Here is a 13,329-nt window from a genome sequence, read left to right as displayed (position 1 = left end):
TCTCGTTCAGACTGACGCAATCAGCCAGTTTACCTGTATCTTCCTTAGGTGCAATCGAAGCCAATGGATACAATGAAATGAAATGTTTGAGATGGGTTTTTTTGAGACTGCAAATCTGCACAATGCTCGGCTGTCATTGAAAGAAACTGTAATAAGGAAAGAAAACTGGCTGCTTTAAAATTCCACGCTGTACAGGCACTGTCATGAGCAGTGGCTGTGGACCCGGGTAGCTTTAACTGAGGCAGCGCCAATAGATACCATTAAAAAAATAATAAATAATAGGTCCATGCACGTCCCTCTCTGTTTACATTCCGAGTTGCCTGTCATACAGTGAACCACTGGCCACCACACTTGAGTCGGGCCGTCTCAATGCAGACAAATTCAGATGACAGATTTCAAGGGAGGTTCCAAGTGCAATGGCCTGACTAAAAGGCCAGAAAAGCAGTCAAGCATATATCTGCTCATTCACTACTGCACACTGTAGGAAAAATCCGATAGTCTGGTCCTCCAATTTTTCCAAAAACTGAAATTTTTTATCAGGCACAGCAGGAGGAAGGAAGATTTTGCATTTACTTACTTGCATTGTTGATGGAAAATATGCTGGAACTGATGTTGTCGCATAGCTGGTGGTACCGCTGAGAAGTATCTAAGGGGCACAAAGAAAAAAAAAATGCACCTGAAGCTCCTGCGCCAAATTTTTTATGCTATTAATGACACAGGTCAGCCCGACATGATACAAAACAACAATGGAAGAGACAGCAGAAGCAGAGAGACAAGGCAAGTCGTTAGCACTACACAAAGAATGCAGTGCACAACAAAATACACCAGACCACAGGGCAGGGCTGTGCTTTTACTGAGACATCACGAACACAATAACATCACAGCGTCATTCATTCCTAGCTTTTGCAGCCCACTTTCATGTTCAGCACCACGTGGGTATGTCTGTCTGGAATCGTAAGTGCACACAGCCTTCTTGTCGAATTAAAATATAGAATCACTGAAAATTAAGACGTGTGTGATCGCTTTCCTTGTAACCTTTTTTTTTGTGCCTCATTGTGTCATCAAGGAACAAAACAGATGCACCGACGTCGACGACTCATTACATCAACAAAGTAGGGAAGCCAGCAGCCTTGCAGAGCAAAGGAAGGACAGCTGAACTATATGCAGCTTTTCAACTAGAAGGCAGCACCTACTTTATTTATTTTCTTTGTAAATAGCAAATAAACTGAAAGTAGACGACAATACGCCACCAGTTAGGAGTGGCATTTCTAACACAATGTTAAGGACAGCGAACAAGGAACCCGTAGGCGTTCCGAAGGGTTCCGAAACGTGAACAAACTGTTTTTTGACAATTGGTCAGTGACCCAAGACTCGTTCAATCAAGGACAGAACATCTTCCTGGATGATCCTACCCAAGTTTTAAATAACACTGCTCACATTCTTGCCACCCAGAAAAATTACTCAATACAATGCAGAAAGATGAGCTCACACGACTGAGAACCTTTGTAAACAAAAGCTGTCAGAAAACTATGGCAATGCCATCAGCCATCAATTCACTGTTGATAATCTGGTAGTCTGCTGCTAGTCACCTACCTGCTCTGTTAAAACTTCCTTTTATTGTTGCGCGTTTGCAATGAACTATGCCGAAAAAAACCTGAGAGCTGTCTAGCTAACAAGAATCTGCTAAGCCTTGCAAGGCTGCAGGTGTCTGTGCATGACTGTATGCAACAAACCTCCGAGAGAGGCTTGCACCCCATCAACATGCTGTCGGAGTGTTACCGAAGGATCAGGAGTTCTAGAAGTAATGTTTGAAGGCCCACCTGCAGCAGTCTCCATGCTACCAAAAGACTATATAGTGATGCACTTGTGAACTCGCGAGTATTCCACAGTTTACACAATTCAAAATATGCGACAGCCACCAAAGGGCCTCATCGGTGTACTGTGCGCAGGGTCTCGGAAAAGTTCATTCTCGCTGCCAGCGTTCTTCCAAGAGGTGTTATCACTGCAAGCTATTCAGTAATTCCACACAGTCTGCAACCCTCTTTGAACACGTAACTCATGGTGTGTAGCAACATCAGTGCGACATGCAACAACAGGGGACACCCATATCTTGTCAGCATCAAATGCAGCAAACAGTGGAACCATTATGTAGAGTAGTAAAACAAAAGGCCACTGTTTGACTTGAACGACCTTCATGGCTATCTTCAGCATTACTGTTATTCTCACATGAGCCTATCTCTATTTTCTATAGATCAAATGTGCATGCCTAAGTAATGTTCACTGCCAGTAAACTTGCAGTCATAAGCAAACCATCTGTCTCCTGCATTTCTTAATGATGTAACGGTCTTCCCTGAGAGCACTAAATAGTGCAACAATTAATTTCTCTCCAAAGCTATTTGTCACGAGAAAAATGAGTGATCCTCATATTAAGCACACTATAAAGAACTGTCATGCTTCTTCCCTTAAATTCACAGTTAATCTCTCTTGGCATCATATGTTCTGCATACCTTATTTAACTTTCTACAAGATATGAGAAGTGATTTATGTAGTGGGCTATTTCACAATCTCTTTTTGATCATGTGATTGTGTTACTGACTGAATGGATGGCGTTCAGCTCGTCCAAAGTGCTACTTCGCATTCTTGTCAACAGAGATACAGATTAACAATAAGAGCAGGAATGAAAATGGTAGCTTTCATGGGGCGGAACTTTTTATTACCACACACAACGTCCCCCTTTCTGGCTTGACGCGAATCCTGGGGATGCAATACGATCCTGAAAATCTCAAGGTGTTCACATTGTGAAATGTGGCAACAATAGTTCATTCGTTCGTTGCTGAAGCTTACAAGTCTTTCTCTCCCCCATTACTGTGGTCTGTGCCACAAAGCTTACAAGAGCCACAATCAATAAGCCCCAATGTATATAACCCCAATACGACCTGTTAGACTACAATTTGCCTAAGGTACCCTAGATCTTCTACAGGACAGCATTACGTGGCATACTGGAAATGTGCTCTCGTTTGATGACAACTGCAGTGAACAAAGCAAGTGTCGAGTGTCCAGTTTTAAAAAGAATGGACAGCAGTCCAAGAAAACTAAGTCCCTTAGACACTGCAGCAAATGAATGAATGATGACAAATGTATCACATTAGGTACTGTTGAAGACATATCAATCACTTTATGGCTCCAACTGATTTGGAAGTATGCATACAGATCACTTAAAATGTATTCACAGCATCCATACAGAAAGGAATGTAACCTTACTCAGATACATTGCCCGAAATATACAAAGCCTGCACAACGATAATTACAAGCATTAAAAAGGCAGCACAGTGGCCTTCCAAAGCTACAAAATCATGTACCCGCTATCTTTAAGAGAAAGTGTACACTCCACCGAACAAGCAGGCATTTGAACGAGCGAAGAATTAGGAGAGTTTGAAACTAATTACCACGAGTCAGATAAAACACATACCACCATCCTTGATGTCCATTTCTTCGGAAAACAACACGATGGCACGTTAAAATACTTGGCGAAATGACTGCACACTCGGCACACTATAACTGCCCGACAGTGAAGGCCATTTATCTGAATCGCATTGGGGCGTCATATCTGCATAAATCGGGCGCCCGATTAGCTTTGCGCAGCAATCATTTCACGGGCAAGGGGCAATCCCGCAAGCACCCGGACCCGACGCTGTCCTCGATCGTGAGACAGCCGTCGAGCGCAGTGAGGGTCAACCCACCGGAACCTCGTGCCGAGCTGCCCATGCCGCCGAAGTGCTCTGTGCTGCCGTAGTTGTGGGCGTCGCGGCCGCCGCCGGGGCTGCTCCACAGAGACATCGCTGGTGGGTGGGCTGTCACAACACCTGACGGGCCTTGCCGACGATCAGCGCGGGACGCCGGTACCGTCACCACTCACTCCAAGCGGCTGACCCCCCTCAGTGCATCCGCCGCACACCTCCGGCAGAACGCGAAAACAATGTCGCGGTGCAGGGATCGGTTTGCGTCCGGCGGCGCGACAGCTGTTAGCGATGCGGATAGGCACGGTCTTCGGCACACGGACGATCGACTAGCCGCCGTGGAACACAGGTTGGCTGGGCACGGCAATGACTGTCGTTGTTATTTTATTTTTATCCCCGACTACCTGGAATAAATCACGCCGCCCCGAACAGCCACATGCAAGCCGAGGAGATTATTCCGCAAATGATAGTGGGCGCGTCGACGATAACAGCTACGCCCGGACAGAACGATTGGCGATCCTGCACTCTGATTAGGCGCGGGCAGGAGAGCCCGAAGCCCCTATCCAGAGCACGCATTGGAAACGCCGCAACGAGAAACGGTTGTAGTACAGTTCATGATATGGACAGTGGCAGAACTCGCAGCGCTACACTTGACCATTGACTTGACAAGCAGACAGATGGATCAGCTGGTAGCGAAGGTCCAATAGAGCGTCAGCGCGACGACAGAGCGAGGTAGGGATTCCGTGGCGCCACCTGGGTGATGCCCTGAATGACGCATATGTGGCGCGGATTTTGATTGTTTTTTTTTTCTAGATTACAAAATACATGGCCAACGACTACAAAGACAGAAATGTGCTCGGCTAAGTCGATAATTATTTGACACTGTAACTCTTCAGACGATTTAACTTGACCGCACTTTGTCAACTTAACCCCGCTAATTAGTGACGGTGGTGAACTAAGCCGACTTGCCCAAGCTTCGTCGATAGCCTTCTTCCTCATGGTGCGTCATATTGCTACGGTTGTGCTTGTGCTTGGAACGCTCGTGCTTGGTGCGCTCGCGCTTGGAACGCGAAGAGGACGAAGTGCGTTTTCTGCTGCTGGGCTTCGCGTGCCCGGTTGTTCGGCTGCGTGGCTGTAAGCTGTTTCCCTGTAAATATATTTTTCCCTTTTGGTGTGCACATCTTCACGTTACATTATTGGTGGAGGTGCGGGGTACAGCCACAGCAAGCACGGAACTTCGCAGCGGTCGTCAGCTCGCCGGCTCTTCAACCATGACCAGCGAAGGGGCCGCTCCGTCGGCGTCCGCCAACCCGGCGTTCATCATTGCCCATCCGAGAGATCCTGGGACCTTCAACGGAACGGACGGCGTCGACGTGGAGGACTGGCTCGCAATGTACGAGCGCGTGAGCACACACAACAGGTGGGACCCGACCCTAAAGTTGGCCAACGTCATCTTCTACCTGACGGGCACTGCCAGGGTATGGTTCGAGACCCACGAGGATGAACTCACCAGCTGGGATCTCTGCAAGCGCAAGCTTTGTGACCTGTTTGGTAAGCCATTCGGGCGTCAGCTCGCTGCGAAGAAGGAGCTCGCATGCAGTGCACAAACGTCCACAGAGTCCTATGTATCATACATTCAGGACATATTAGCTCTCTGCATGAAAGTCGACGCCACTATGTCAGAGTGCGACAAAGTAGGTCACGTGCTCAAAGGCATCGCAGATGACGCCTTTAACCTTCTTGTATACAAGGACTGCGGAACGGTTGACGCAATCATCAAGGAATGCCGCCGGTTCGAACAAGCGAAGAGCCGCCGAATTTCTCCGCAGTTCACGCGGTTGCCGAATACGACTGCGACGTCGTCCTGTGTAGACTCGACTCCACCGAGCCGTCTGCCGACATCTGAGAGCCTGACACGACTTGTGCGCCAAGAAGTAGAGGCAATGTCCCCCGTTGCGTTTCATCCACCCGCAACAGACAGTACTCCAGCAGTATCCCTTATACAGGCTGTCGTTCGCAAAGAATTTGCCAATCTTGGGATTCAACCTGTTTGCTCAGTTAGTGCCCCATATGCTCGCCGCATGTCCCCGGAGCTCGGTTCTGAACGTGCATACTACCCTCGACGCAGCCGCAATCCAGATGAATGGAGAACACCTGATGACAGGCCCATCTGCTTTAACTGCTCCCGAGTTGGCCACATATCTCGACACTGCCGAAGCCGTCCGTCCTCGACCTACAGCCGCTACCCGCCGGGTTCTGCATATTCCCGCCGCTCTCCCTCGCCCTCGGAAACGACCTCTTCTGGCCACAACGCTCAGACCCCGCTTACCAACCGTTCGTCGTCACCTCAGCGCCGTCGATCTCCATCGCCCCGACCTCGCCGCCCTTCGTCGCCGGCCCCATATGCCCGCTCCCGGTCGGAAAACTGATGGCTGCAGCGTCTGGGGGTGATGCTGCTCTGACGACTCGACCAAAAAACCCTCCTTTAACTCTTCATGCTCATCGGAACATCCTTAACGTCGACGTGGACGGGGTCCCTGTTACCGCTCTGATCGACACTGGAGCGCACGTCTCAGTCATGAATGCTCGTCTTCGCCGTCGCCTAAGGAAAGTGCTCACTCCTGCCCCCTCAACTGTGGTCCGTGTTGCAGATGGCGGTATGTCTATTGTCGTCGGAATGTGTACTGCTCGTGTTTCAATAGCCGGCCGCCATACTTCTGTGCTCTTCACTGTCCTCGAACACTGCCCTCATGACATCATTCTCGGCCTTGACTTTCTCACCGACCATTCCGCCCTTATAGATTGCGCCACAAGCATCGTTCAACTCGCTCTACCTGTTCCTTCAGAGCCACCGGATCCAATTGTTCACCGACTGTGCACCGCCGACTTTGTCCGCCTGGACCCCGATGCCGCCACTTATGTCCGTTTCTCCTCGGTCCCGCCAGTTCCCGATGGTGACTACATCATTACTCCGGTTCCTGATGTGCCCTTTACACGCAGTGTTGCCCTTGCGCATACAGTTGTCACCATGTCGGCAAATCAAGCGTCCCTTCCGGTTCTCAACTTTGCCTCTTACGTTCAGCCGCTCCCACAAGGTATGTCGCTCGCCACGCTGTGCCCTGCTGCCGAATGCGTCGTATCGGCGGTGAGAAGCGTCCCACCCTCGTCGAACTGCCGCGACTCTGACGTCCCACCACCTGATGAATATGCAAAAATGATTGCTGCTGACCTCTTACCAGGGCAAGCTCACGACCTTCGGTATCTTCTGTCGTCTTTTCGCGACATCTTTGACTTCGATGACCGCCCTTTGGCTCGAACATCTGTGTTCACGCATCGCATCAACACCGGTGACGCAGCTCCTATTCACAGACGCCCCTACAGAGTGTCCAGTACAGAACGCACCATCATACAGCAAGAGGTGGACAAGATGCTCAGTAAAGACATCATAGAGCCCTCGTCGAGCCCTTGGGCCTCACCAGTTGTGCTGGTTAAAAAGATGGACGGCAGCTGGCGCTTTTGCGTTGATTACCGGCACCTAAACAACATAACAAAAAAAGACGGCTATCCACTCCCAAGAATAGACGATGCTTTGGACTGCCTTCACGGAGCCAAATTTTTCTCTTCAATTGACCTTCGGTCCGGGTATTGGCAAATCTCTGTTGATGACAATGACCGCGAAAAGACGGCATTCGTCACACCGGACGGCTTATATCAGTTTAAAGTTATGCCATTCGGTCTCTGTAATGCGCCAGCTACCTTCGAAAGAATGATGGACTCCTTGCTTCGCGGCTTTAAATGGTCCACATGTCTATGTTACCTCGACGATGTTGTGGTTTTTTCGCCCACGTTTACCACGCACCTCGAAAGACTGGCGAGCATTCTTTCTGTCTTCCGTCGAGCCGGGCTACAGCTCAATTCGTCGAAATGTCAATTCGGTCGCCGCCAACTCACCATTCTCGGACATCTAGTCGACGCTTCTGGTGTCCGCCCGGATCCTGTTAAAGTTAAAGCCGTCAAGGACTTCCCTATTCCCCAGTCGTCTACGGATGTGCGCAGCTTCGTCGGCCTCTGCTCGTACTTCCGCCGTTTCATCAAAAATTTTGCCGGCACCGCTCGCCCCCTGACCGACCTTCTAAAGAAAGACACCCCTTTTACCTGGGGCCCTGCCCAAGAGGAGGCCTTTTCTTCGCTAGTCGACTTACTCACCTCCCCACCTATTCTGGCCCATTTTGATCCGTCGGCTCCGACTGAAGTTCGCACAGACGCCTGCGGTTATGGGATTGGCGCCGTGCTAGCCCAACGTCACCAAGGGCAAGAACGCGTTATTGCATATGCCATCCGCCTCCTTTCTACAGCTGAGCGAAATTACTCAATTACAGAGCGCGAGTGTCTAGCTCTTGTTTGGGCCGTAGCTAAGTTCCGACCGTACCTGTTTGGCCGTCCATTCTCCGTAGTGACCGATCACCACGCCCTTTGTTGGCTGTCTTCACTGAAAGACCCCACAGGCCGGCTCGGACGTTGGACGTTGCGCCTCCAAGAGTATTCTTACACAGTTCATTACAAGTCAGGGCGTCTCCATCAAGACGCCGACTGCCTGTCTCGGCACCCTGTAGAGCCGCCTGATCCTGGAGACAACGACCTCGGCCCGTGCCTCTTCGCTATCTCCGATCTGGTTAACATCGCGGACGAGCAGCGACAAGACTCTTCCTTGCGTATTCTCATTGATCGCCTCAACTGTGCCAGCCGAGATCCTTCATTGCAACTGTTCGTCATTCAGGATGGCGTCCTATACCGCCGCAACCTTCGTCCTGACGGACCTCCGCTCCTGCTAGTCGTTCCCCAGCGTCTCCGTTCATCTGTCCTAGCGGAACTACACGACCTACCGACCGCAGGCCACCTCGGCGTCTCCCGCACATACGATCGGGTCCGACGCCGCTTCTTTTGGCCTGGTCTGTACCGCTCTGTTCGGCGTTACGTTGCCTCCTGCGACCTCTGTCAACGCAGGAAGAGACCATCAACGTTGCCTGCTGGCCTTCTACAGCCTATTGACGTACCTCTCGAACCATTCTACCGTGTTGGACTCAACCTTCTCGGACCTTTCCCGACGTCCTGCTCCGGCAACCGTTGGATTGCTGTCGCGACCGACTATGCGACCCGGTACGCTATCACGCGTGCGTTACCAACAAGTTGCGCAACCGATGTCGCCGACTTCCTATTGCAGAACGTAATCCTTCACCACGGCGCTCCACACCAATTGCTGACGGACCGCGGCCGCTACTTTTTGTCCCGAGTAGTTGACGATATCCTCCGGTCCTGTGGCACGCAGCATAAGCTCACTACAGCTTACCATCCCCAGACGAACGGGCTTACCGAGCGCCTCAACAGGACTCTGACCGATATGCTATCCATGTATGTCTCGCCCGACCACCGCGATTGGGACGTTGCCTTGCCTTATGTAACATTTGCTTATAATTCGTCGCGGCATGATACCACCGGCTATTCTCCTTTCTACCTTCTGTTTGGTCGGCATCCTGCGCTGCCATTGGATACATTACTACCGAGTTCTACTGCCTCGACCACAGAGTATGCACGTGACGCCATCTCCCGAGCAACTATGGCCCGTGAAATCGCCCGAGACCGGCTCACCGCATCTCAGACCTACCAGAAGTCAGTTTACGACCGCCGGCATCGCCCAGTACACTATCCGCCGGGCTCACTCGTCCTCCTTTGGTCTCCTTCTCGCCATGTCGGTCTCTCTGAGAAACTTCTACGTCAGTACAGTGGCCCTTATCGAGTTCTCCGTCAGGTGACCGACGTGACCTACGAGATTACACCTCTTCATGCTCCGACGTCGTCCACTAGCCCTTTGACTGACGTCGTTCATGTAGTCCGTCTCAAACCGTACCACACGCCTGCTACATCATCCACTTAGCACCGGGACGGTGCTTTTGCCGCCGGGAGTTATGCTACGGTTGTGCTTGTGCTTGGAACGCTCGTGCTTGGTGCGCTCGCGCTTGGAACGCGAAGAGGACGAAGTGCGTTTTCTGCTGCTGGGCTTCGCGTGCCCGGTTGTTCGGCTGCGTGGCTGTAAGCTGTTTCCCTGTAAATATATTTTTCCATTTTGGTGTGCACATCTTCACGTTACAATATAAACAATGGCGGATGTTTCAGCTCGTTTTCCCTAAGCCCCGTACTATCATCGTCACCACTTTTCTCTCTTCAGTCTAGATGTGTGGGCAGTGTGTCGACCGTGCCGCTGGGCTAAAGTGAACTAGAACTACTATTGGGTAGTGAGCTGACTCTCCGGTGGCGGCGTGCGCTCCCGCGTCGCCGGAAATGTGAACATTTTTATGTTTTCCCGGGGACCCGCGCGGAGGCGCTGTCGTCGTCGTCAATGTAAACCTCCGCTGCCTCCGCCGCTGCCTTCCTGGCTTTGCGCGCCGCTGCCTCCGCTGTGCTTTCTTTCATGTGTTCCGAAGTTTACATTACCAATTCTAATGTTTATAAGAAATCATCGTAGGGAAGTATATCGTGCGTCGCTATTGCGTGTGAAATGGCACCACGCCGTTTGAACCACTGTTTTGCGCCCGGCTGTAAAACGGGCTATGTACATGTAAAAGGTGCCCCAAAGCCGTCGTTATTCAGCGTGCCCAAGGATGAAGCACTTCGAAGACTGTGGGAAAAAAACCTACATCGAGCGGACAAGCCTCTCGAAGACACAAGTGCCGTGTGCGAACTACATTTTGAGCCGCGCTACGTAATTCGCGACTATGTACACATCATTGGTGGCAAGGAAGTGCGGATCCCACGTGGTAAGCCACTGCTTAGCAGTGATGCTGTGCCAACCATTCTTCCAAACCTACCCGCGTATTTGACGAAAAAAGCTGTGAAAGAGAGGCCTGCTCGTAAAAGGAAGTCAGAGAGTTGCGCGTCTCCGGCGAAGCGTAGACCGTGCTCGAACAGTGACACGACGGTGTCCTACACAAGCGCTGCAACGATTGCTGAGCAAGGCGCGGCCTCCTCGACGGAAGCAGGCGTGGAGCCGGACGCCTGCCCCAGATGAAACTTTTCAGCTTGCGAGGCTGACAAAGTTTCGTGACAATGGAGGGCTCCTCTATCCAACTGCTCGCTTATTTGGTTTCATAAAGAAGCTTGAGGACTTGTTCACAGGCTGCTTCTCCCATGGACAGCTGCACTCTGACAGCATTTTAGATGTGCTGACAGTTGTCAAAGCCAGACTTGGCCAAGAGGTTGGTTGTTCCAGTCATGCTTCCACCCTTTCTCCAAATATAATCAAATTCTATGTCACTACACGACTTCACTTCTATGTTAAACGTATAAATACTGACAAGTCGGGGAAGCGCCAAAAGGCAAAGCACTTGAAGTTGAGCCTCTGCTCTTGAAATGTGCATGCTGTCTGCATTGTCTACTTGTTGCATTGTGCTTGTCAAGATAATAAACTTTTGTTAAAGTTGTTCAACCAACATTTTGTTTGCATTTTTTTTCTCTTTTTCTTTCATAAAATATTTCCTTAAAAATAAGTGTGGCTATACCAACATCACTCTCTGGAAAGGCAGATATAGGAAATTATGCAGTATGTTAGTGTCGGGAGAATTAAATGCGTTTTATGTTGGAATAATGTAGAGCAACGACTGATGTATAGGCGCATGTTTTCTGGCACATATGTGACAAGCTACAGCATGGAAGGTGTTTTAAACGGTTTACCTTTTGTTTCAACATTCATGTGCGATTAAAACTTCATATCTATGCTGCTTAACATTTCATTGATATACCTCTATTTTTCTTCCACAATATGCTCAGCCAGAGTCAAATAGGTAGGTATACAGGAAAGGCATCGTTCCAAAGGTGCCTGAATTGCTGTAAGGACTGCAAATAGGGTAACGCCGAAAACGAATTTCTGCACGCGCGCAACTCGATAACACCGCGACATATGGATCACTTACCTTCTAATCAAAGACAGCAGTAAAACTGCTGTCTTTGACAAGAATGTAAGTGATTCATTTGTTATGTCGCGCTATTATTGAGTAAATATACCCAAACTTGCTGTCAATGGAGAGGAACCCCACAGCCTTTTACTCGGCGCAAGACGCGAGTTTTCGATACGAGTGCAAGCTCAGCAAAGCCAGCGTTACAAAAATGGTGATTAAAGAAACTTTTCCCTCATGAAAAGAAAGACGAAGTACTACTGACAAACAAGCATACTGTCCAAGCTCTTTATTTATATGAGAAACGAGCATTCAAGAAATTAGACCGTTTCTACAGCGGCGACCACGTACCTTTCGCACGGCCAAAGCGCGGCCGCTTACATTGAATACAGTGGTGGCGCCATCTAGCAGGCGAGACGTAAACCGCGACAGCGGATGGAGCTCAGTCAGCCCACTACCCAATATTCTAGTACACTTTAGCTGGGCCGCGAAAGCATGGGAGCAGCGGAGGGACAGTTTCGCGATGACGGAACCGTAGCGGCGCAGGAGCACTACTAGTCACAGGGGTTTTGGGGCACTAATAAGAGAGACAAAGTAACTTAATGAAAGGAAAGTGGAGAGGTCGGCCTGCGGTAAGGCGACCCTGGCTTGCTACTCCACACTGGGGAAGGGGGAAAGGAAGTAAAAGAAGAGCGAGGGTGCGTTTGGAGGGTGATGATGTCATAATACAATGAATTGCTTGGGGTGGTCTGGGTTTGAGGAGACTATACGCACACGCTGGGTGGCACTGATATCGCGTGACGACATGCAGCGCATGTCTTCCTCAGCAGCATATGTCTTGCACACGCGCGCACACACACGCCGCGTACACAGACACCGCGCACGGTTGCAGGGAAGTGCTCTGCGCACTTACACATCCCGGCACAAACGGGCGTGCACTCACAGCGCTCGCTGTACACCGTGTAGACACGCACAGCGTCAAAGGAACAGGGGCCTACTTCAAAGAAGAACCTGAGAACAGCCTTCATCGCACACCTGCCGTCAGTTAGGTCCGCCCTGGCGCATTAGGATAGCTTCCTTAGAAAGAGGGCGTTCGTCCAACTGTCTGAGAGTATTTTCCAAAGCTCTCCTCGCATCAGTGTAGTGAGGACGCTCGCAAAGAATATGATGAATTGTCTCTGGATGGCTGCAGCTGAAGCAGTTCGGGCTAGCTTCAACTCCAATCTTGTGTAGGTAGCTTTTAGTGGACGCTACCTACACCAAGTCGCAACCGATGGAGCAGAATTCCTTTGCGTCGCATAACATTTGATGGTTGGCGAAGTCGCGAACCATCGTCAAGCCGAGAGATGCGGCCCTGCTGGAGGTTCACATCGTTCCAGTGCTGTTGCATGGCAGCCTGCATTGAATGAGTCAGTAAGGCTGCTGCGTCACTTCTTGAGAGCGAGACATGGATGGAAGCCCGATCAATACGGGCCAGCTTAGCTTCCGCATCAGCGCTCTCATTTCCCGCTACACCGCGATGGCTCTGCACTCTTCCTTAGTCCACACGCCCCACGCAACGAAGGGCGTGTCCCCAGCATGGCTCCTGCACGTTCTTGAGCCAAGAAATTTAGTGACATGCACTCCATCGCAGTGCTGAATCCTCT

General features: G+C 50.5%; 1 protein-coding gene across 2 annotated transcripts in view; it reads right to left on the bottom strand.

Moving 5' to 3' along the window:
• The window catches only part of LOC144127997 (syntaxin-7-like), a 46,640-nt gene extending 42,217 nt beyond the window's left edge, over window positions 1–4,423 (bottom strand). Inside the window, exons 1-2 of one of the 2 annotated variants that reach the window (XM_077661042.1) lie at window positions 3,741–4,423; window positions 578–646 (exon numbers count right to left, since the gene is read on the bottom strand). In XM_077661042.1, coding sequence (XP_077517168.1) covers window positions 578–646; window positions 3,741–3,837 — 166 coding nt within the window. In that variant the 5' untranslated portion in view covers window positions 3,838–4,423. Of the gene's footprint in view, window positions 1–577; window positions 647–3,469 lie in introns of both variants that reach the window. The other variant, XM_077661043.1, reaches the window with a different exon arrangement.
• Window positions 4,424–13,329: the final 8,906 nt, after the last annotated feature.

This window comes from Amblyomma americanum, chromosome 4, assembly GCF_052857255.1.
Source record: "Amblyomma americanum isolate KBUSLIRL-KWMA chromosome 4, ASM5285725v1, whole genome shotgun sequence".
Lineage (NCBI taxonomy): Eukaryota > Metazoa > Arthropoda > Arachnida > Ixodida > Ixodidae > Amblyomma > Amblyomma americanum.
Note: the sequence above shows the minus strand (reverse complement) of the source record. Positions and strands in the feature narration are given on the sequence as shown.